This window comes from Perna viridis, chromosome 4 (assembly GCF_037379345.1).
Source record: "Perna viridis isolate PV_CMFRI_1.1 ecotype Kerala chromosome 4, ASM3737934v1, whole genome shotgun sequence".
Lineage (NCBI taxonomy): Eukaryota > Metazoa > Mollusca > Bivalvia > Mytilida > Mytilidae > Perna > Perna viridis.
The window spans coordinates 28,660,912-28,684,237 of NC_142448.1; the positions used below are offsets into that span (position 1 = coordinate 28,660,912).

Here is a 23,326-nt window from a genome sequence, read left to right on the forward strand (position 1 = left end):
TAATTTTTCTAGTTTTATTCAATAAATATTACACACTAATCGTCCGAAAGATGTTAAAACCACTATGTGCTGTACTTATAATGACACCAGGTAACTGTTTATGCCAATGTAATTCTTTAATGTCAGTTTGTCCTTGATGTATGAACAACAACTGAGGAGGGACATCTGGTCCCCCCTCAGGCTCATTGTCTTTTTCTACCGATAAGTCCCAGATAGTGATTTGGTTATCAGATCCAGAAGCGGCAAAAACGGAACTGTCATTAGGGTTCCATTCTATTGATGTTATAGGAGCTGTGTGATGTTTGAAAAAGGCAGCTGCTTTTCCAGACTACAAGAGACAATGATTATTTATTTCAATCAAAATTTTCATGTATCTCTTCTCCCAGACCTCCAGGAGACTTAAGAAAGGCTTTATTTATTATCTATAATGTTTACCATTCACAATCTAAGGAAATTTTATTTTCATAATGTATTCAATTTTTATATGCAGACAGCAATATCATTCACACAAAAACTTTTTCCATACTACATAATGTATTTGAACAAGAATTCAATCAATATCGGTAGCTTTGTAGTGGCCTTAAGAAATGAAATATAAAAACAAACAATATGAGAGGTTTTTTTTTGTTAATGTTTTTTTTAATGAAAATCATAAAAATCATGTATGTCCCCAACTTATACTTTCACAAAAAGTAACAAGGATGAAATATGAGGAACAAAAAAGATGTGGAAATAAGCAAATTTGTAAAAGCAGTAAATCAAATCCCTAATGTAAGGAAAAAACTTTCTGAACCATTCATTGACATTTGTTTTTTACCAGTACTTGTCACTAAACAATACAAACCTGAAACTGCCTCAAATCCCAGATTTTCACTACCCCATCATCCCCTCCAGAAGCTATGAAGGGTTCACCACTATTCCAGTGTATTACATTAACATCTCTGTCATGGGCCTCAGCTGCTGTCAACATGCAGGCTTTGTTTGGAGCTGCTCTGGCATCCCAGATTCTGATGGACTTATCTACAGAGCAGGATGCAAACACCTAGAAAACAACTGAGATAGTCAGTGTTTTGTACACCAAAGCATATTGTGAGCATTATATTTAATGATATGACCTTCAAACGAAATTTGGGGACTACCCTAATTAGTCAGATTTGTCACATGACTTTCATCACTATAAGACTACAAATTTGATAAATGCTGTAAGAACATCATTGAAATAAATTTGTGATAAAAAATCTTCCAAATCAATAAAGGGACCAACTTGTCATAATTCTAAGGATGTTATCTCGTCTTATTGGTAGAAAAAACATAATTCTCTTGGTTTTGAAAAAAAAAAACCTTTTCTCTGGTGACAGCAATGTTAATGTGTGTTATTTTGTTTTACAATGTCACATGATCAATGCTTCCTGAATCCAGATTAGCTTTGGTATTACTATATAATATTGCATTTTAATATAACTTACAATGGCTTAAGAAAACCTGACTTCACAGAAAAGCAAACATTCTAAGCTATTTCATTTTTTTTCTATCAAATTGTCCACTTGTAGGTATCAAAATTAACCAGTTAGTTCTGGCTAGTCTTTTTTAATTGTTTGAATGTATAAATTTACATTATTTACATTCTGGTTAGTTAATTATTAGACCATTAAAGTTTACATTGTTTTCATTAGGTGACCATTGTATATCTTCCACAGATGAGGTGTGACCACTGAAAGGACGTTGATCTACATGCCAAGCTCCACCTTCCTGAGGATTCCATAGATGTATATTTTTCTTGCAATCTCCCGTCAAAAGTCTACCTGAATAATTATCCAAAAGTGTATGTCAAAATTTAATCTCTAGTACAGATTTTGTTTCTTTAAATATACTATGATGAGTGTAATGACCAGGGAGTGTATATAAGTATATGATATTAATAAATATAAAGTCTCTGTAGCACCAACATTCTCTTCCTTAATTTTCAAGTAGTGGGATCACTGAAGTATGTTGCATGAATGTATTGTTTGAATAGTATGAAATACCTGGTAAGTTTCTTTTAATTTTCTAATTAAAATCTTCTTTGTGTTGTATTTTAACAAAGCTATAAGACAATAAAAAAAAACGAAATGCATTTTGTATCTTTATATATTATACTGTACCACAACTAAATAATCAAATTATCTAAATTGAAAGGTGAAAATTATTTTTAAATGTACTAAATAACCTAAAATAGGTGTTAGCTTGTTCACAAATGTTTTAAGAAACTCCTGATAACATCACTGAGGACAGACTTCATGACAGTATTACTTAAAGCAAAATAAAGTCATAGTTTGGAAGTGCTAAAAGCTGATTTCAGTCTGACAGGTGTAACGTCTTGGTGAGCTTCCCATTCAAGGTACGGTATTTTCCTCCAAAAAAGTGTGTTTATCATATGGTCTTCAATAATTATTTAAATTTAGAAACTTTTTTTTATTTCCAACATGCCATAAGAGTAGGTCTTCCTTGCTTTAGTCTGAAAGAGTACAAACACTAAAAAATATCAGTCTAACTATAAATTGGCCACAAGAAGTGTCAAGAAGACAGAAGAACCATCAAGATGTCTAGAAAGAGCGACATGAGGAACAAGAAGATACAATGTATAAACATTCAACTTTGTCCTCTAACAGGTTACAGCTGCCTCATATTATTGTTTAAAAAATATTTAAAAAATACATTAAACTATATGCTGCCAAAATATAGCAGTGGTTGGGAAGAACATTTTGAGAAGGGGCCATTTTCAGGTTTTTGGAAAGATCTTCTTTATCTGAAGGGGACAAACCATATGAATTTCTTTTATGTGAAGGGGCCATTTTCTGCAAGAAGAGGCAGATGGCCATGTCCATGGCTCCTTGCCTTCCCAACCCCTGATACAGTACAATACAGTACGATCATCATTATGCAAATTATGTAGGTGTAAGTTGTTCCCCTGGAATTAAAATTGGATTTTTATTCACAGCGTGACCACTGCTTACTTTCATTCATACTCATACATATCGAGTATACATGATAACATACCTTCTACAAGAGGTGACCAGTCCATGCCATACCCCTCAAACTGATGTCCTTTGAATGTAAAAATGGGTGGAGGAGATTCTTCATTACGGGTATATACTGACATTATATTTGAATCATTTACAGCATGCAGGGGTCTTGTCAAATCCCAAATATATACTTTGCCATTTTCTGACCAAGTTGCTGCAACTGTTTTATCTCCAATAGTTGTTACCTAAAATAATTATATACAATGTGATCATGTATGCATGCCACTCTGGCAATATGTGTTATTACAGTTTATTTAACTCACTTTACATGTGTAACCTATAGAAATGGAAAAAAGGGTTTTACCTAATAATCTCAGAACATTTGTCAGAATAAACCATTCCCAAGTGATTTCATTTATGGCTCATTCGAAAGAAAAAAATACTTGTCTTTCAAACCATGTCAAGAAGCAACTAACCATGTATACAATAATGAATTATCAGTAATATCAATAGTTTCGATGGAGATGGAGAGTTGGTTGTCTTGAATTGATATTCAGTATGTACATGTGCTTTTGATTAAATTTTGTTGTTGTTGAAAAATCACAACATATCTTTTTTAGAACACATAAATACTTTGGATGACAGAAAATTAGACTTTGAGGTTTCATACTTCTTTACATATTCATAAAATCTATACTTACTCTTATTCTATTAACTGATCCAGAATGTTTTACCAATGCTGTTTCTAATTCTGGCTTTTCATCTTCATCCTCTTCATCTTCTTCATCCTCATCAGATTCCTCTTTGTTCTCTTCTGATTCACTTTTGACTTTTGTTGTTTGATGTAAATTTGACATTTTCATGACAATCACATGATTAAGATGGCCTTGCTCTGATTGGGAACCAGAAACACAATAACAAGTCAGTGGAAAGGTCTCTCTTTTGTCTCCCATAGAGTCTGGTATTATGTCAAAACTCAAACAAGGTGCACCTGTGATGTAAAGATCAAATTACATAGATCAAAACTATTGAAGTTATTTAAGGTTTAGTTAAGAAAGTGTTGCATTTAAAGATACAACTATTGAAATTACTTAAATTACTGCATTTAAAGAAATGACTGGATATAATTCATACCTGCAAAGTTTCAGTATTTGTGGGAAATTGCTCCCATGAGAGCTCCAAAATTTTAATTTTCAAAGAGCAATAAACTGATCACTATTTACAATCCAAGATTCAAAAAACGGGTGCATCAAATTTGTTTGACCATAAAAAAGTCTGGAAACACACTTTGCAGAATTTGAAAGCCCTGAAAATGTTTCCTTGTCAGCTGGGGACTACTTCATGCATAAAACCCCAACAGACATTTTCAAATGTTGTAAACTTTGTAAATTGAGTTTTGACCACCATCGACCATAGATGGTGGTAAAAAGACATTAAGGATCTAACACCACTGACAAATGCCTGACAGAGAAATCTCAGACACCAAAGGGTGTTTGAGATTTCCTAGTCTTGTATTTTCTAGCAGTGTTTGCTTCTATCTTCTAACTAATAGAATATAATTTTGTGATTATTACGCCAATTTAGAATGCTATGCTTGCTGAAATTTCTTTGAATATACAGGGTGTCATAAAACATTTTACTGTGACCTCACATATCAGGTGTTTCAATATGCTTTTTCCCTTATTGAGAAAAAAAACATAAGCATCCTAACCTATTTATTTTTTTTTATTTCATTTGTTTGAACCACATTTAGTGAGAGTTGTAATCAAGTTCCTGCTTTTGCCTTATTTATTTGGTCATTTTTTCCTCTTAATGCGATAGAAAAAAATCCCTGAAAAAAAATGCATCATGTGTGCAGCTCTGAACTGAAGTGAAAAAAAAAGAAGATATTTTTCATACAGGGGAGATAATCAAGAAAATACAGTATTTACTAGAGAACTGATATGACATATATTTCACATAAGAAGATATATATACAAATACAGTTAGACTTAACTTATATGTAAGGACTGAAAGTGTGAATAAATCACCTGTTTGAGCTTGATGATACATTTTGTAAGCAGATTCGTCACAAACCAGCTCTTCACCTTCTTCTAGTGGTTCACCGGGTAGATATACCTTATCTTCTGAATCCTCTGCCATTTCCTCGTCAGCACCTTCCATTTGACACATTTCCATATCGTCGTCTTCGTCATCATCAGCTATATCGATACTTTCGTCTCCTGGTTGTTTATCACTCATTTTCGACCATGTGGTATAGAGTTCGACCAAATACTTCCGGGTCAAATATTGTCCAATCAGTGCAAGAAAAATTACTGAAGCCTTCGATACACACAAACAACATGGCTGATCAAGTCAGAAGCGAAAGGTAGATCTTACTACTTTCCTATGGTTTAATGCCATTGCCGTTACTTTTTAATGTGTTCAGAATGATAACGGTCCAGTTCATTTCTTCTTCCTTTTACATACCCTTTTAAAAGAGCAAGCACGTGCTATAAATCTTTAGAAAGTAATAAAATTATAACTGGGAAGTCAATAAAAATCACTGCCACCAACAAGTCCAAGATGAAGAAACATAAAAAAAATATTTGATGATCAACAGCTTTTTCAATGGCATGCTAGACATAATTGAACTTGCATGTGTTCAATGTCACCAGGCATTTCTATCCTTCAAATGCAAGACATTCTGAACACTATAATTCCATTATTGTTGCAGATGTTCTTGCAGTACATTCACAATATAGCACGTCTTTCCAAATTGCTGATTTTGCATTTATTTGTCTGATAAAAAGAAAGCAAGATAATTGATTCATGTGATTAACAGGAACTGTTTTGATGAACAATTTCAGTGATATATTGTTGATTAGATACACTAATGTAACCCTGTGTCTGATACTTTCCCTAAAGGGTTACAATTCCATCCCATTACTCTCAATGATGCAAGCCCACGTTTATAATCTGTTTATATTTTTAAGTTTAAAATTTGAATTTGAATGCAAAAAGATAAAATTGTGACTTTGATCAGGGGAGGATATGACTCGGAGCAAAGAAATGCAATATTTCAATGATTAAAATGCATTTTATTTCTTATATTACAGTAATTTATGTTATCAAATGCACCGTTAGGAGTAATGTTATGGAATTTTAACCCTGTTGGGAGAGTATTTGAAATAGGTTTACATTATCGTAGATCTACTAGTTGATAAGATCTACGTCAATCCCATTTTGGAATTGCTGGAGATATATTTTTTTTAACAAATGTTCATGTACTTGCTGATGAGAATAATTATAGTGTGTATTTTAAAAATTCAGAAGTATTGTTTACAAATTTTTGTAATTTCAAGTTGAAGTTCAAGTTATTTATCAAGTGACAGGACTGATATCTTAAGCATTACATATACATGTACATGTATTGTGATCCTTCAATTTGAATGACATGTACTCCAGCAATGCTAGAGTTTGTCTGGCTAGGTATTTTCAGACTTGGTGTATGGAGGAACAGAATTCCAATCTCTTATGTTTTAAGAGTAGAATTACATGTACTTAGATGTGTCATCTGATCATCTTTATCATAAATGTGTTGGAATTATGATGAAACAAGTTATAACATGTCATGCTGTTTCAGTCCTCAGTGTTTGACACTCATCTGTTCATTGCCTTAGAAAAAAAAAATGTTGAAAATTGCCAGGCCAACTGACTTACGGTTTTAAAAGTTTTTACAGCAAACTGAATAACTGCACACAAAACTGTATTGTGACCTTGTCTATAGTGAATATGAGGGTAATTAATTTTTTTGATAATGTTGCTCCAATATTTGCTAAATGTTACACAAACAATCAAAAATGTTTGAAGTGCTTTTTAACTCTGTGATTCCTGTGCTTCTTGTGGATTAAGAAGACCACTGATTTACATGTTCTCAATAATTTAAATTGAATCATGATGTACATCCACAAAACATTCATTTCCAAATGAGTTCAAATATGAGGTTACATACATGTATGTTTTGCATTACTAGATAAATGTCATTAAGTGATTTTTTTTAAATATATATACAGCACTCATAACTCTCTTAACTGTTGCACAAACTCCTACTAAACCACTCAATATAGTTTGAGGGTACTTTATATGAAGGTGAGTCACTGTATATGCAGATATGCATAAAGATAATTGCTGTCAGATGCTTGCAAATTGATATTAAATCAAACTTCAGGCTTTTATCCATTTTGTATTGCAAGAGAGGGGAGTACATTGTATTTGCTTATTTTTCTGTCGAATAAAAAATCTGTTGTTTACTAAATGCCACTCAAAGACAAATTTAATGTTTACAGTTAGCTAATGAGGCAACAAGCACTAAACTACAGACAAAATGAAATAATTTTTCATTTTCAAAGTTGGGGTAAATGTAACCAGTGATGTTACCCATTGTTATTGAATAAAAGTGACTCAATTTATTATTAGTGCAGTGTTCTAGTTAGGATTTGAAAATAGTGGGGCACAGGGAAGATGGCACTTTAATGTGTAGCATGTTTTTACAACAAAAAAGGGACATTGGTATATTTTTTTTTAAGATTTATGTTTCCATTAAGTCAGAAATATCTTCCTTTATTGTTTGCTTTTCTTGTATATTTGTATTCTTATCACATACCTGCCAACTTTTGAAAATGAAGGTGGCACAATGTGTGAATGGACTGCATTGCATCATATTTTGCAAACTGAATAATTAAGTTTTACTGCATAAATATATGCACATCACCCTTATTGTATTAAAAGACCTTTTTCAGTTGACCAAATACTTTACAAATGAAAACATACACATGTTATATAATAAATAGAAGTGATTAAGCCACAAATGAATAGCCAGAGATGGGGTAATTGTAATTGTAATTGTTAATCAGTTGCAATTGATTACATTTCTTCAAGTAATCATTGTAATCATTAATCAGTCAAAAATCTGATTACATGCAATTTAATTTAATCAATTACTTTTCAAAAACCCTGTAATTCTGATTACTTTATGATTACGTTATGATTACAATGGAAATATTAAAGCCTCAATTGGTATCTATTGATAATGCATCATGTCAACAACTAAAAAAGACTAAAATGGTCGTTAATCATTTAGTCATCATAGTTATTTAAAATTCATTGTAATCAGATGTAATCATGGTTACTTGCCAATGTAGTCAGTAATTGAATCAATTACTTTCGGAAATGCTTTAATCGTTAATTTAACATCATACATATGAAAGTAATTAATTGTAATTTTTTAATCAATTATATTGAAAGTAATCGAACCCATCTCTGTGAATAGCTGAAGCTGAAAGTTCCCCTCCTTTTAATAGTTTAGTATACAATTTCTATAATTATAATAAGAATGACATGTAGACGTAAATTAACATTGCTCTAGGAGAAAAGCAGCATTATATCACACTATATAAAGGTGATCAAGGGCAACTGATTCTTTACATTTTTAAATCCAAATTTTTAAGGCACTGTAAATTCAATTGAATCCAGAGACAGTGTACCTCATACATGTACTACAAATAAGAATATCTCAATTTGTCATAGTAAAAATTGGAGTTCAATTTTGTAATTTTTTTTATTAAAAAATTAGGATATTGAAGTAAAAACTGACAAACAATCATGATGACACAATTTGATAACCTCAAGTAATTTTTCGCATATTTAATAATTCAAACAAACCAACAATGTACAATATGTTACACATGAATTCAAGAGTTTTATACCATGGAAGTTTTCCAAAATTACCAGTGAAATTATATTCAGTATCTCTATATAGTTTAAAATTCTTTCCCAAGGCACAGGTAACGTGATCAATTATGTACTTACGGATTTAAATAACATAATTACAAACTGTCCTACCTTGAAGGTGAAGTTCAAGACAATCGACTTGACAAATATTATCTGAATTTCCAAGTAGTTTTCAGTGTTTTGCTAATTTCACATGCATTTTAATGCTTAAAGGTGGCATGTTTTTCTAAATCTCGTAGGTGAAATTACCTGTACTAAAAATTGTTTAAACACATCAATATAGCATCCATTACTAATATATAACTTGCTTTAATGGGTATTTATTCTTTAACAAGGCAGTATTGATTTGTATTTGTAATTCTGGGGCTTAGATTTTAGGTATATATATAAAGAGACAATGGTATAGTTTCATCTTTTGATTGATTAAGTTTTTGTTCGGAATCAAGATCTATAACCCTTCCTGCTGAGGAACTTGTTCATCAGAGTGTATCACAGCAAAGCATCATTGATCAATATAACTGTATATTGAAGGTTTGATAGTTCAGGAATCATGAATTTGTTTTGAAACTGATAATGAATTGTTATTTTTATGATGCTTTCATAAGATACCAGGAGACAATGTATTTTAGTAATTAAAACATACTTGTATAAAAGTTTACCTATGATGGAGATTACCTTTGAGATTTGTCATGGAGAAATAATGCTGACAGTGCTTCTAGGAGAATTAGTGCTTAAAAGTTCAATCACACTATGTATATTAATATTTTTGACTGGAATTATTTATTAAAAACACATTGAGTAGTGAACTCTCTAAGGAAAAGCTGATTGTATCAATTGTTGTCAAGCACATATCATAAACTGTTGACTCAGACAACTGAACAAAGAGAATTTTTTATGGTATCATAAAAAGCCTTTTTCTTCAGCTAACGGATGGGTTTATATCTGTTTTACACAGTTGTATTTCTGTAGAAAGTATTTCATGTTATTTCATTACACTGTGGTTTTCTATCTCAGTCTTTGAAATCATCACATTTGCTTGCCTCATTTGAAAGTGTTAGATCCCTGTTGAACTGGATCTATGAGTATTAGTTGTGTTTTCACAAGACGTTGTTGTTCTGTATGACTATGTATCTTCAATACTACAGGACTGGAGATTTATATTGGATGAAGTATGTGGAAATGAAAAATTGATCTGTTGTTATTAAATGTTGATGGGTGTCAAAGGTAACTTTATTCATAACTGAACAAAAATTGCATTGTTGAGGAACTCTTTAATTTTCTCGTTGTGATATTAGCTTCAGTCAATGAACAAAAACTGAGTTGTGGAGAAACCGTTTTCTCTTCATGATATGTTCAGTCATTGAAAAGGAACAGTAGAACTTGATTATGCTGAAATTAATTGTTCATTGTTGGAGATATTGGCTTTTATGATTACATTGATAATACAACTGAATTGATCACCAGAAATCAGAGATTTCTAATGTAAAATACCACGATAATGGATTTATTTTTAATGAATTAGCCTGAAATGAAACCTGTTTGATTTTATTATGTTTTGAATTGCTGCTAAGAAACATGGAAAGGAGTTCCTTTTGGAAAAAACTTTATCAGGCACCTGGAAATAATAAAGCCATACCCCACAGGAGAAATAGTATCCCAACATCACAATCAGTACCGGCTGCTCTCAATGTTACGGAAAAAATTGGCAAAAGGTATCTTGAATTAAATGTTGTTATTTTTTTCAATTCATTTTGACATAGCTGTAAATGTGCATTCATGATGAGTTTTGCCATTTTAGATTTTAAGAATGTTTGTGTAAGTGATATTTGTTTCCCATTTTAAGTTATATATTTTTTCTATAGTCAGTTGTATAAGCTTTACACAATGCACTGCTTAGGTCATTATTAGTAGAAACTTTGTGTATCACATTCTTATTGTAAAATATCACTTCGAACTTCACTTAATTTTTTTTATTTTTTTTACTATGAAAAAATGTACATGTATGTACATGTTTATGATATTGTATTAATTGATGACACTAATATGTAGACAATATTTGCATTACCCCGTTCCTCATGACCACCCGTAGTTTCAGGACTTCATTTATTGAATGTTACTTGCTCTGTTTTAATCTTAGGTTCTACTGAAGTGACTAAATGAAATTTTGATGGATATTGTATCGGATTATTCTAGTCTAGTCCCAACCAAAGTGTTGGTTTAGTCTAATGCTCAAACTTTGATACATTTAAATCCTTGATTACTCTGACATACTGTAGCCTTTGAATTTTAATAGAATTTTAAAGTTTCTGATATTCATGAGATCAATTCTCTAAATTGAAATATAAACATTTGATATTGGAAATAGTTCTCATCCATGCTACATTTAAACCCCGTGTTAAACAATAAATATTGAATAGTTCTTATATTTAAAAAAGAAAAGTCAGTTTGATGTTCAGTTGTTTTTTTTTTCAGTTGTTACTGAACAGGATTTAGAAAAATGCTGCATCATAGGGATATTGTACATACATGTATATCCATAGCATTTTTATTATAAAAATTAATTTACATGGGTATTTCAAAAGATTGTAAAGAATCAAGAGACTCTATGAAGGGCTTTAGTAGCTGCTGTTAACCATTATATGGTTACAATATTCATCTGTTCTGTCTGTTATTTAAATGACTCTTATAATGTAGAAAAGAACTACTTTATAATCAACATGATTAACTTTATCTTATCATTATTTCAAACATGCATTGTCTTAAGTCAAAATGAAGATGAGAAAAGATAATCATTTTTATTTTAGTTTATTAAGGGAGATAACTCATTGTCGGACTTGAAATCTGCAGACAAGAATAGTTTTCTTTTTGTTAATATTTTTTTTAATGTTAGATGGAGAGTTGATTCTTGAATAGGTTTTGTAAGTCTCGTCATGTGACTCCGTGATTTCACGAGGATGGGTCCTAGTCTGCCATTCAAATGCATAGAGATTTGTCATTTTCAGAGCATTGGGTTCAATATATAATGGAAAACTTAATTTTGTATAAAAGTACAAATAAAAATGACAAATATCTATTTCCAAATGATAAAAATGTTAAGAAAAAGCATAAAATAGAAGATTTTGCATGGTAATACAGTGTTTCGAGATCCCGGAAGTATACAATGAAATGCAGACCAGTCTTCAGATTTCAATACATTCTACATCAGAAATTCCTGTAATGAAAATGAAACTAGAACGAGACTTACAGACCCCATTCATGGTTTTGAGGTTTTTGGTATACAAATCAAAGGAAATCTCCTTTTCATTGGAAACCAAATTTTATGACATTTTTTCTGAGTTTTAGTATGTTATGTGTGCAATCCCTTTAAATTTCCTGTATTACAGAAACTTTATTGTTTAGATAGAAACCTATTTACTATAATGTTATGTCTATCGATCACATAGACAAATGCAGCATATATTTTGGGGTAGCAATGTGGCAGTATAAGACCAAATTTTGCCAATTAAATATTTTATGGAAAAGTAAGGGAAGGAAGTAAATACCAAAATTTGATATTGAAAAGACTTCATATATCAAAAACCAAAGACCTTCCACAGCAATTCTAACTGAAGATGGCAAGATGAAATATGTATTTTATCATGCAATGACTGAATGATTCGTCTTTCATTTCATTTGGCAGCTGGGGGAATGTAAATATTGAATTTCCCAGATTCTTTGTTGAAGTTATTGTATCATCTCACTCTAAGAGTTATTATTTTATATCAATCATTATGTTTCTATTACCATATAGTGGGAAATGTTTAAGGGATGCTTTGTTAAGGATATTTGAGCAGATCTGCAGTTTGTCTAAAAACACCAAAATATTTACTTTAAGTATTTAATGCAACACTTACCATCCCCAAAGTTGCCAAATATTATACCAACTAATATAACCCCCTATACACAGTAATAGCTTAATTAAAATGAATATTATACAAAGTCATACTTCTTATTTTTTCATATCGATTCTATTTCAATTTGTTTACTGATAAATATGGGAGATCACCAAAATATCCCATTTGCGACATATTTTCACAAGGTAGATGTATTATTTTGTGAAGGTCTATCACTGATACTACATGTGCATGTATACCGGTATGTAAGTTTACTATACATGTAAAGCACTGGACAATAATCATATTATTTAGTTTGCCTATACAGGATACATCTATAATATAGAAGTTAAACAAAATCAACTTGTATGGGTATGTGTACACATTGTACTTAATGTGTGGTTTAGCAACTCAATGTGTACCTCAAAGTGTAGAGTACAAGTACATGTTTTGGGGTAATTCCCTTCACGTGTACATGTACCCATACAAGTTGATTTTGCTAAACCTCTCCAATATCAACACTGTGATGCTCTGGTCAGTGTTGGTACGTGTATGAATATAATTGAAGAGGAAAATAACTGGATCATTATATTTGGCTCTAAATGCCCCTCAACTGTTGATAGCATTCATTTACTTAAGCATGAAAAAAATCCATGTCTTTCATGTTATGAGAATATTCAAAATTTCATTTACCATAAATCTCATTTGAAAACATCAAATAAAATTTGCCACAGTCTACTTTTCCAAATTTTTACATTTTGCTTTTTTAGAATTCTGTAGTAATAGATCTGCTTAGGGGTTAAGCAAATGGCCAGATATAGTAAGACATGGGCGGGTGGCCAGAAAGAGTGGCTTGAGTCGCCAAATGCTTTTCTCACGTCAAGGTAAGAGAAATGGTTGTATATAAGGCATGGGTAGCCGATGCTAGTGATGCATGTTGCTGTGACATACACTCATCTCCCTTTGGTATGCTCTCTGTCTGATTTTTGCACTTTGTATATGTATCCCTAGAGGCAAAACAATGTGTTGCTAAGGAGCCAGAAAAAGTGAAAGTTTCAATATTTTTATTTGGATTGGGAAATCATCTCTACCAATAATAAATAACTGTTACAGCAGTTTTTGTTGTTTTACCCCACTCTTGCTAGCTCAACAGTCAATAAATTGAATACAGTATATTGGACTTGGTAGGGTAACCTAAGTTTAATCAGTTAACATTTTTTTTTATTATTCTTGAATTTATAAGGCATTGCTTTGATATTTTCACTTTTCAAAGCTGAAAATGGCAAAAAGTTTGATTTGAAAGCCCTTTTTAATTCTCTTAAACTCATTAAATACTTTGCTATCAAATAAGCTAATTAAGAATCTTATTTGTTACAACTCATTATAATTTATATACATTTAATTAACTAGTACTTACTAATATTTTACTATAGAAGTATATATATATTCTTAGACTACTGAATTTGTTACAAAATATAACCATTGTCTGTTTAAATTTTTGTATTTCTGATTTTCTCAGATAAATCATTGCTAATTGTATAAATCCACAGTAAATTCACATTCTTTTTGCTAACATTTCACAAGTGTGCATTTCACTAGACTTTCACTAGGTTATACAATACATGTACTCTAGATTGTCATATGTTGGCTTTAATTTATTGCTGTGAAATACATATGTATGTATGCTACAAGTATGTTTTTGCATTATGTTTGTGCAAACCGACAACCTATTAAACTTCAAGTTTATAAATCAAGTTTTAGAGAAAATATCCACTTGAAAAGTAAGAACCTTAAAACAAAACTAGTAGAAGTGGCCATGATCTATTTTTTTAATTTAAATATTTTTCTACAACTATTAATTTAAAGTTGTATATATATGTTATGATTTTTTTTAATGTAAGATGTTGTCTTGTACAAATTAAAAATTGATATACAGACACAAACAATTTTGTGCAAGAGTGACTTTCCATCTACAAATAATGCAGTGATCAATTATTGAAGAACCTCCTTGCCTGTTGTATCTAGCAATTAGCATGTACAATATATTTGTTTCCCATACCTTACCTATGTCTGTATTTTGGCCTCTTGCTTTTTAACCACACACCTCACCTGGTCCAAAAAATTTGCTAGGTTTACTAATTTTAGGAGGAACAGTTTACATAAGGACCTGACTGCAAATAATCTTTATTTGATCCCACTTGATGTATTACATAGCTCTGCTAACTTCGCAAGGTTTATACTACTAAGAAGTTACAGGTTCTTTAATGTTTTGACTCATAAGAAGTTACAGATTCTTTAATGTTTTGACCCCTAATAAGTTACTGGTTCTTTAATGTTTTGACCCCTAATAAGTTACAGGTACTTTAATGTTTTGACTCCTAAGAAGTTACAGGTTCTATAATGTTTTGACTCCTAAGAAGTTACAGGTACTTTAATGTTTTGCATTGTGAGAATTTACAGGATGGCATGTTCAATATGAAGACCATAGATACAAGAACAATACAAGTGTTGCAATTTGGGTGGTTTGGCTATGTGCACTCAAAGTTGCAAATTTAAAATCTGAATTTTTAATTATGAGAGTTTTTATGAATACAGTATGAATTCTTCATTTAGCTGGTTGTATGCCATTACCATATTGGAAGAACTTTCTTCCTTACTGGCATATTTTTTAAGTTCATGTTCTCTAAAATTATCAGCCTTGAAATTTTAGAGCTCCTAGGAATGTTAAAAGCAATAACACATCCAATGATATTCTTGCTGCCTAGGAACTCATTTAGCTGATAAACCTAGTCACTCTGGAAGTGGCAATTTTTTCAGTGGGGATTTTAAGGGGTGTAGTGTTGGCAGGCTTGATACATTAGGATCTGTTTTATTGATATGAAAAGTAATTTGGTATAGTTCCTTTGACCTTCTAGTTTAGAAGAGTATAATGTGTTTGTCTGCCTTATCTATCATCCAACTCAAGATCAGGTTTTAAGTTTGTTTTAGGTTGTTTTCATTATGAAAAATTTATTGATACACCTGGTTCTCATTACATAACTTTAACCAGGGATTTTTATGATACTTTGTTGTAACAATTAAACAGCAGAATTTAAATCCGCCAAAAATATATTTTTAATCTATTGCTGTTCAATTACCTTTTGGTTGCAAATTCACTTTATCAACATATATTTCTGTTTGAGGATTTATTGTTTAGTAGAATTTTCTACTTACAAGTTTGTTGTTATGAGGGAATCCGTTGTATATGCATGTTTTTAACATGTGTAAAATCAGTAATAACTTGAGTCATGTGATCACAAACAAAAATCGAATTATGGCATACATGCAACAATGTCACACAGTCATGAAAGTTATTTCCCCTGGATCATGAACAGAGGATGTAAAGGATCTTGAACAGCAGTTTTGTTGCTTTTTTAACAATTTCACAAAAATTGCAACTAACAAATAAAACAATGTTGTCTGTCGAATTTCATGATTACCCTCTGTGCATGTTATGGATATTTTATGTTGATAAACCATTTTTTTTTAAATACTTATGTTATGGATCTGTTCACAATCATTTCTCGTGATCGTGACGGAGTATCATGATCAACTTTAACATTCACTATTTTTTTTGGTAATTATATTTGATTTTTATTTTTTCCCTGATGCAGGTATATAATGACTTGGTGAAGATGTATGTTTAAAGTCATATTTTGAGACATTTGTAAAATTATTTTCTTTCTGTTTAAAATGCTGTTTGATGTTTGTAGATAAGCTTATTACATTTCCCAAGTCTTTAACACACAAATTAAAGAATCAATACCATTTTTATAACTGAATACTTGTTTGAATCAATGATATTTTGCAACTAAGCCTGGATCATAAGGAGTTTGTTCTTTCAGGTAGGAGACTGCTATTGGATTTTCTATTGAAGTAGTCATTAGACCTGAACAATAGACAAAGCTGTTTCCAATAACAGTAACATACTTCCCATGTATTGTCGATAATTGTTTATGACATGAATATTAATGTGTCTTGTAAGGTCTGTCAATCCTTTGATAATTTTGCAGTTTAAGTGGAAGAAATGGGAATTATGGTTGAATTATAATGTGCCATGAAATTCTATTATTCATTTATCACTTAACAGGATGGATAACAATGCCAAGCCATCACCAAGGTATATTGAGTGGAATTGTTGGAATTCTCAGGAGCATGCTGTCTATTTGTTTTATTCTTGTTATATATTTTCGTTGAGACTGTTTTCAGTGATGTACATTTTCATGATAGATTTGTATGAATTTTTAATAAGTTGTAAATTGCTCAGATATCTTCAGGAATATTTTTAAAGCTAAACACTCAATCTGTTTATTAGTGCCCGACGGCTAAAGATGCATACATTAGATGTGACATCTCAATAAAATTTGAAATTATGTATTCTTTTGCCTTATTGAAATAAATTTACAGTTGTGTAACATATATTTTCATATAAGCCTTGTTTTTCAGGCCTCCAACTCAGTTTCAGAGCAAGTATCCATCATTGCCTGATATTTCCCCCAGAAACATGGATGGTCAGCTTGTTCCTGTCTTTAAGAGGAAGGCCAGTCCGATCATCAGAACCAATTCAGACTTGGAACCTGAGGAACGACTGAGACAGTTGGAAATGAGAGTTGCTGTGTCCGAAAAATCAAATCGTGCTCTGCTTGAGGAGGTGCTTAGGCTACAAAGTGACTTAAAAGGTTCTGCTCGTCATAATGATGACGTGCTGCATGAAGAGCAAAATGCACGACGGAACATTGAAAATGCTATCAAAGTCAGTAATGAACTCATTCAACATCTTGGTGCCAGAATAAAAGAAGCGGAACAGAAAATAGAAGATGAACGGTTAGCACTCTCTTCACTTGTTAACCATACCAAAGGTGTTGAACAAGCAGTCAAAAGTAGTCAGCAAGAATTAGTCACTAAAAAGGATGTGCAATCTTCTAGGTAAGACTGAAGTATATACAAACGATTTATGTATATACATGTAAATTTCAGTACATGTATCATTTGTTGAAATTCTAGTATGAGTCAGAAGCCACTATAACCCAAGCACATGTGTAATCAAATATGTTAGATGGTTTGGCATGGGTTTCATTAAGAATCTCAACTTGAAGATTTTCATCAAATTTTTAATTTCAAGGGATTTGATTGGTCTGGTTACGAGTGGAAGAAGAATTAGAGGAAATTTCTTCATGAAACAAAACCCAGAATAGATAATCCATTGAAAACTCTTTAAATATATACATGTACATATAAGTATGAGTGTTAAAGTTTATTATTTGGGTTAGTTGTTAATTGATACCTGGAAAATAAAGAAGATAATATAATTACTTTTAATTCATGTACTAGTATTTTTCCCAACCAATTCTAGATTCTTGTACATGATTTTAAGGAGGTAGACCTAGAGTAAGGGACATAACTATGTTGAAATCAGTGATATGTTTGTATCATATTCAATTTCACCCAAGCATGTCAAGCTTTCATTTAAAACAGAATGAAATCAGTACAAGTTACTTTGATGCTTACATGAGATTGATGTAAAATGCTGAATACAAACATTCCAATGATTTGTAAAAGTTCTGTCCCTTACTCTAGGTCTACCTCCTTAATTTGTATTAAATCACATTCCTAAGTAAATACCAAGTTTATCATGCATTACAACGAAGTTTTTTTTCTCCTTGGTTAGTAAGTTACACATTCAGACAAGACAAGAAAAAAAGAGTTTTTGCACCCACAGGATGACATTTTTGACATTTCCTAATACATACACTGTACATTTATATATTTCTGTATCAACAATTAGATTGCATGATGTTCGGAATGATTTGGATGAGGTTATACAGTCCAAACAACAATTAGAAAGAATTACACTACAGATGGCTGATGATGTTAGAAACTTAAAAATGAGAGTGGAACAACATGCTGAAAATTTTTCCTCTGTCTCATCTGAAATGAAAAATAGATCCAAGAAATTAGAGGAAGACAATAGACTGCAGGTAGGATTACTGAAAGTGGTTTCTCTCAGGATTTCCCAAACAATGAAATTCTCAGTTGTCACTTGAATCATTATCTCAATATTGTACATGATTGAAATGGAGATTTAAAAGATGTACAAAACCTCTCTCCATTTTACTGTATCAAAGTAAGTATCCAGAGGTCACCTCATAAACTTCAATTTAACTGAAACTGTATAAATGGATCAAGGATTTTAATAATGAATTATTTTTAAAATACTGTATGAAAATTCTTGCCCTCATGTATGTTGATTTGCTATTTTCATGAAGTTTTTCCGAATTGCATTGACCTCAAGCCCCTTCCCCAAAAAATTCATCTGAATATAGCTGAAATATTGCTGCTCGGACGTTAAACCCCAACAAACAAACAAACAAACAAACAAACCTTCCCCAAAATAGTAGGAAAATCCCAGACATTATCTTCATGAGAAATAGATTAAATCATTTCTCCACTAGGAAAAATAGAATTTGAATTTTTAACATGTTAGCTTTAGAGAGCATGTTAAACTCTGACTTTTACAATCAAGAGTAGAGAAATATAATTTAAATCCTGACTTTGCTGAAGGATAATTTGTTTTTACTCATGAAAATTGTAATAAATCATATATTGAAATATTTACTGTTTTTGATTGTAAAATATGTGTTGAAAAGTATTGTTGTATTGAATCACTCACTGAAGCAGTACTATACTAATGGAAAAAAGAAACTGCACACTTTTTAAATTTAATATTTTAGACTGAAAGATTTTCTTTCAATATTTTAACAGACTTATGTTTTATTCCCATTTTCATAAAATTCAAATTTCCATGATTGGGAATAGGGAAAAAAAAAGTTTTTTGCTTAAAAAAGATAGGTAGTGGAAAAAACGAATTCACAAATTTAGTCCTAATTTAAAATTTTTTTAAAATTAAAAATAGAATACATTCTTCAATATCAGGTTTTGCTTATGATTTCTGACAAAAACATTTGATCTTCTTTTGTGGAGAGTTCACACTATAAATTTTGCTGTAAGTTGATATTTTTTTTTCATTTTATAGATTAAAAATGTATTTTTTTGTGTCTTAGAAACTGGAGTTCATGTATTTTTCAGTGTTTGTCGAAAAATTTACATTAATATCTGCATTTTAAAGATTTTTAGGTGCTTTTGAAGTTTTCCTACTATTAAATTAAAACAGGAATGTACAGTTTCTTTTTTCCATTAGTATATTTCATGCCATCCTGATCAAGTTTTAGACTTTGAAGATATTTTTTTTTTTTTTTTTTATTAATGTCAAGTTAATGATATTGGTTATTTTCAATACTTCACAGATTTTTCCTATTTTTACCAGGAACTTTATTCTTAGAAATGAAAATTAGTGAATCTTTTGTCCCTGTAAAAGTACTAGATGAACTATATATATTTATCTTTCCTGGAGGGAGTTAGTAAGAAATTTGAAAGGATGGATTAATATGATAAAAAAAGTATTCAGTGAAATACATGAATTTTAAGTTTTGTTTACTTTCTCTTGTAAAAGGGAATGATCTGTATTTAATTCCTACAAATACAGTGTTGTTGTTGTTGTTGGGATGGGAAGTTAAAAATGAATTACATAGGCATTTTCTTGGTGTAACCATTACTTTGTGTGTGATGTCTTTCTGTGTGCCTTTGAAGTCAGATCTTTCCTTTTTCATCTTGAATAGTAACTGTATAATAAGTGTGTTTTTTTCTGATGTTGACCTTTTTGGTGTTGCATGCAGGCTGAAGAGGTAACTTTAAACTTAGAGTAGATGAATTCTCCTTTTTTTCTACTTCTTTTTTTTTTGTTTACTCCATTATAAAGGTTATTTTTAATACCATTCCAGAAATTTTGTATATAAAATGCATACACCTTTCATAAAGATAATTTTGATATTTATATACATTGTACTAAGGTATTTAACTCCGTGCTTGTGTGGAACAAAATACTCATAATTCTTTCAATTTTTAGATTTTTTTTTATTCTTCTTTGACCCACTTCCTTTCTATATGCAGTAGGTAACTCCTTTCCAATTATTTAACCCCTAATTTCATTGTATTTGAGGATATGAATTCCTCTTTGACCCCTTCCTTTCTGTATGCAGTAGATAATCCTTTCCAATTATTTAACCCCTAATTTCAGTGTATTTGAGGATATGAATTCCAGACTTGCTATTTATTTTCATTAGTTTTCTATTAATGTAAATTAGTGTCTGTAGTATTAAAACTTACTTATTCCAAGGAGTTAAATGTATTTTACTCCTTGTTTACTCCCAGAGAAATTCGAAAAGTAAATATTGATATCATTAAAAATTCATGGGAATTGGCAAATATTTCAGTTTCATTAACATGTTTATATTACAGGTTAAATTGTAAGAGCTATCTAGTGTTCCTTGTGTCAATTTGTTTGTCTGACGTCTGTTTGACCTTTACACTTTTGGCTTCTGTAGAATATTTTTTTGAGAATCATTAAATCTTTTTAAACTTAATTCTTATGTTAATATCCATAAAATAAATGTCAAATTTGATTCTTATTAATGGACCATTTTCTCGTGTTTCTGACCATTTGATCTACTTTTTCTATTTTTTTAAACTTTTTTTTTTAAATTTTGATGGATTTTAACAAGTAGGATTTTTTTAACTGCTTGATATTTTACACAATCTTTAAATAAGCTAGAAGTGACAGCATCATTCACTACAAAAAGTCTATTCATATCATGATAAATTAAGGGGGGATACTGTCATCATTAAATGATTTGTTATGCTTGTTGGAGCTATTAATTGGTAGAATGATATTTTATATTTTTGCATGTCATTTTGCAATTCCCATTTGAAGATTTGTTTTATTAATTTTTCAATATTTGGATTCTCTATGGTCTCTATCATTTATAAAAATCAAGGTTTAGGTTCCAGGAATTATGACCAGACTTCAGCTAAATGATGATTACATGTATGTCTATTCTTAAAATTACCTAAGTTCTTAATAGCTTTGGTACAATGTCTTCTTAGTGTTTTTTTTTCCACGGTAAATACATGAGAAAACTTTCAGCTTAAAACTTAACAGTCTTTATGTCAATTTAAATCATTTGATTTTGTCTCTGGTGATCAAACCATGCCTTTTTTTTTATCATTAAATGTGCTTTTTAGAAGTGAATTTATCTGTCATGAACGCCATAACATCTTATGAAACATTTATTTCATTCTGTCTACCCTGAAGAGAGTAAGTATTACAACACAGGTTTTATCTTCATTTGTTTGCACTTGGTGGTAAATTGACTTCAAAACATTGGATGATTGATTTAAGTTTTATACAACAATTGTTATTGATTGTATATTGTGCTCCTTGAGTTTAAATCTCTTTCACGTACACAGAGGATATACAGATGCATTTCAGAAGATTTGAACATTAAAAAAAATTGTACTGGGATAGGTTGCATAACCCCCTTGGTTAAAGGATGTACTCTGGTGAATGGGGTCTTTTTGGCAAGTTATATTTTAGTTGAACAACATAGTAATGAAACCATACCCACTTTTTTCCCCAAAACAACTAAAACAAATGAACAATTGTAACTTTGTATGTTAGGAAGTGTGTCCTTGAAATTAGTGATTTCATAGGGAGAATCAAGTCTTCATTTTATACCATAAACGTCATGTATTTTTTCAATCCATTAATCTCTCAAAGGAAAAAAATAATTGACAAAATTTCTTGAACAGGCTTTGCCATTTTGGTTCTTAAACATGACCAGTAGCAAACTATTTACGTACAGATTCTCCTTCCGTCTCATGGGGATAACAAAATCTCTCCACTTGAGATAGTTAATTTCTTGTAATTCCCCAGAGCATTGGAGGAGAATCTGTTTCTCCCATGAAACCTGTGGAAATGTAAAATGGCGGGAAAACTCTTGCTGAAATGTAATCACCAACAGGTGGTTAAAAAGTCATGTGCATTTTTAATTACCGGCTTATAATGGAAGAATTAAATGTTGATTAGATATGTGTGTGAATGTGACTAAAAGGGATCATGTATTAATCATAAATCCACTTATGCACATTTAAATGATTTTTCTGAGGTTCTGGATCGCATGTGAGAGGCTTTCATATCTTGGTATTTGGAACTACCTCATTATAATAATTCATGCTCAACATATAAAAAGGTCTATAATTAACTTAAATGACTACCACTATGCCTACCAATAGGAATGTGAATAAATACTAATTGAGTTTTATGAAATCTATTGCTAATAAGCTACATTTAGTTTGTATACATTTATTAATTTACAAAATTTTCTTCTTTTTTTTTTTTTGGCACTTTCCGAAATCTGGGAGAGCAGTGTCTCCTGCAGAGATTTTTTATTTCTGTCTTCAGGTGTTATGAAAATTATGCTTAAATTTTTGCAGCTTGATACATTACGAAAACAATCCACAATACAGAGTCAAACAGAACATCATACCTCACAGCTACGCGGACAGGTAGAAACCAGGTAAGTTTATATTGTACAGGTAGACACCTGGGCATTATTTCCCAAAGCACTGGTAAGACTTTTGTACACATAAATCCTTAACAAACTAATGGGACTTACATGCACATAAGTCTTATGTTAGCTTTGTGAAATGATGCCAAAGTACCAGTACTTGTACAGGTAGAGACCA

The 23,326-nt window shown here is 31.0% G+C and overlaps 2 protein-coding genes across 16 annotated transcripts in view; one reads left to right on the plus strand and one right to left on the minus strand.

The window, feature by feature from the left end:
* On the minus strand, positions 1-5,290 carry LOC148619623 (glutamate-rich WD repeat-containing protein 1-like). Its single transcript, XM_088579760.1, has 6 exons — positions 5,033-5,290; positions 3,704-3,993; positions 3,037-3,247; positions 1,660-1,802; positions 845-1,042; positions 1-328 (listed from the first exon to the last, which is right to left on the minus strand). The coding sequence occupies exons 1-6, from the start codon at positions 5,241-5,243 to the stop codon at positions 29-31; spliced, it is 1,353 nt and encodes a 450-aa protein (XP_088435886.1). The 5' UTR covers positions 5,244-5,290; the 3' UTR covers positions 1-28.
* Positions 5,291-5,316: 26 nt separating this feature from the next.
* The window catches only part of LOC148619624 (coiled-coil domain-containing protein 154-like), a 45,190-nt gene continuing 27,180 nt past the window's right edge, over positions 5,317-23,326 (plus strand). For 10 of the 15 annotated variants that reach the window (XM_088579742.1, XM_088579743.1, XM_088579744.1 and 7 more), the window contains exons 1-5: positions 5,326-5,370; positions 10,346-10,486; positions 17,132-17,611; positions 18,471-18,663; positions 23,075-23,157. In XM_088579742.1, coding sequence (XP_088435868.1) covers positions 5,345-5,370; positions 10,346-10,486; positions 17,132-17,611; positions 18,471-18,663; positions 23,075-23,157 — 923 coding nt within the window. In that variant the 5' untranslated portion in view covers positions 5,326-5,344. Of the gene's footprint in view, positions 5,371-10,345; positions 10,487-10,572; positions 10,590-13,416; positions 13,531-16,775; positions 16,806-17,131; positions 17,612-18,470; positions 18,664-23,074; positions 23,158-23,326 lie in introns of those variants that run through there. The other 5 variants (XM_088579757.1, XM_088579751.1, XM_088579746.1 and 2 more) reach the window with 5 other exon arrangements.

Coding starts and splice junctions, on each gene's coding strand:
- LOC148619623 (XM_088579760.1), bottom strand. CDS start 5,243: ATGAGTGATAAACAACCAGGAGACGAAAGTATCGATATAGCTGATGAT. Junction 3,994..5,032: donor GTATCATCAAGCTCAAACAG/GTGATTTATTCA, acceptor TTTACATCACAG/GTGCACCTTGTTTGAGTTTT. Junction 3,248..3,703: donor GATCAGTTAATAGAATAAGA/GTAAGTATAGAT, acceptor TAATTATTTTAG/GTAACAACTATTGGAGATAA.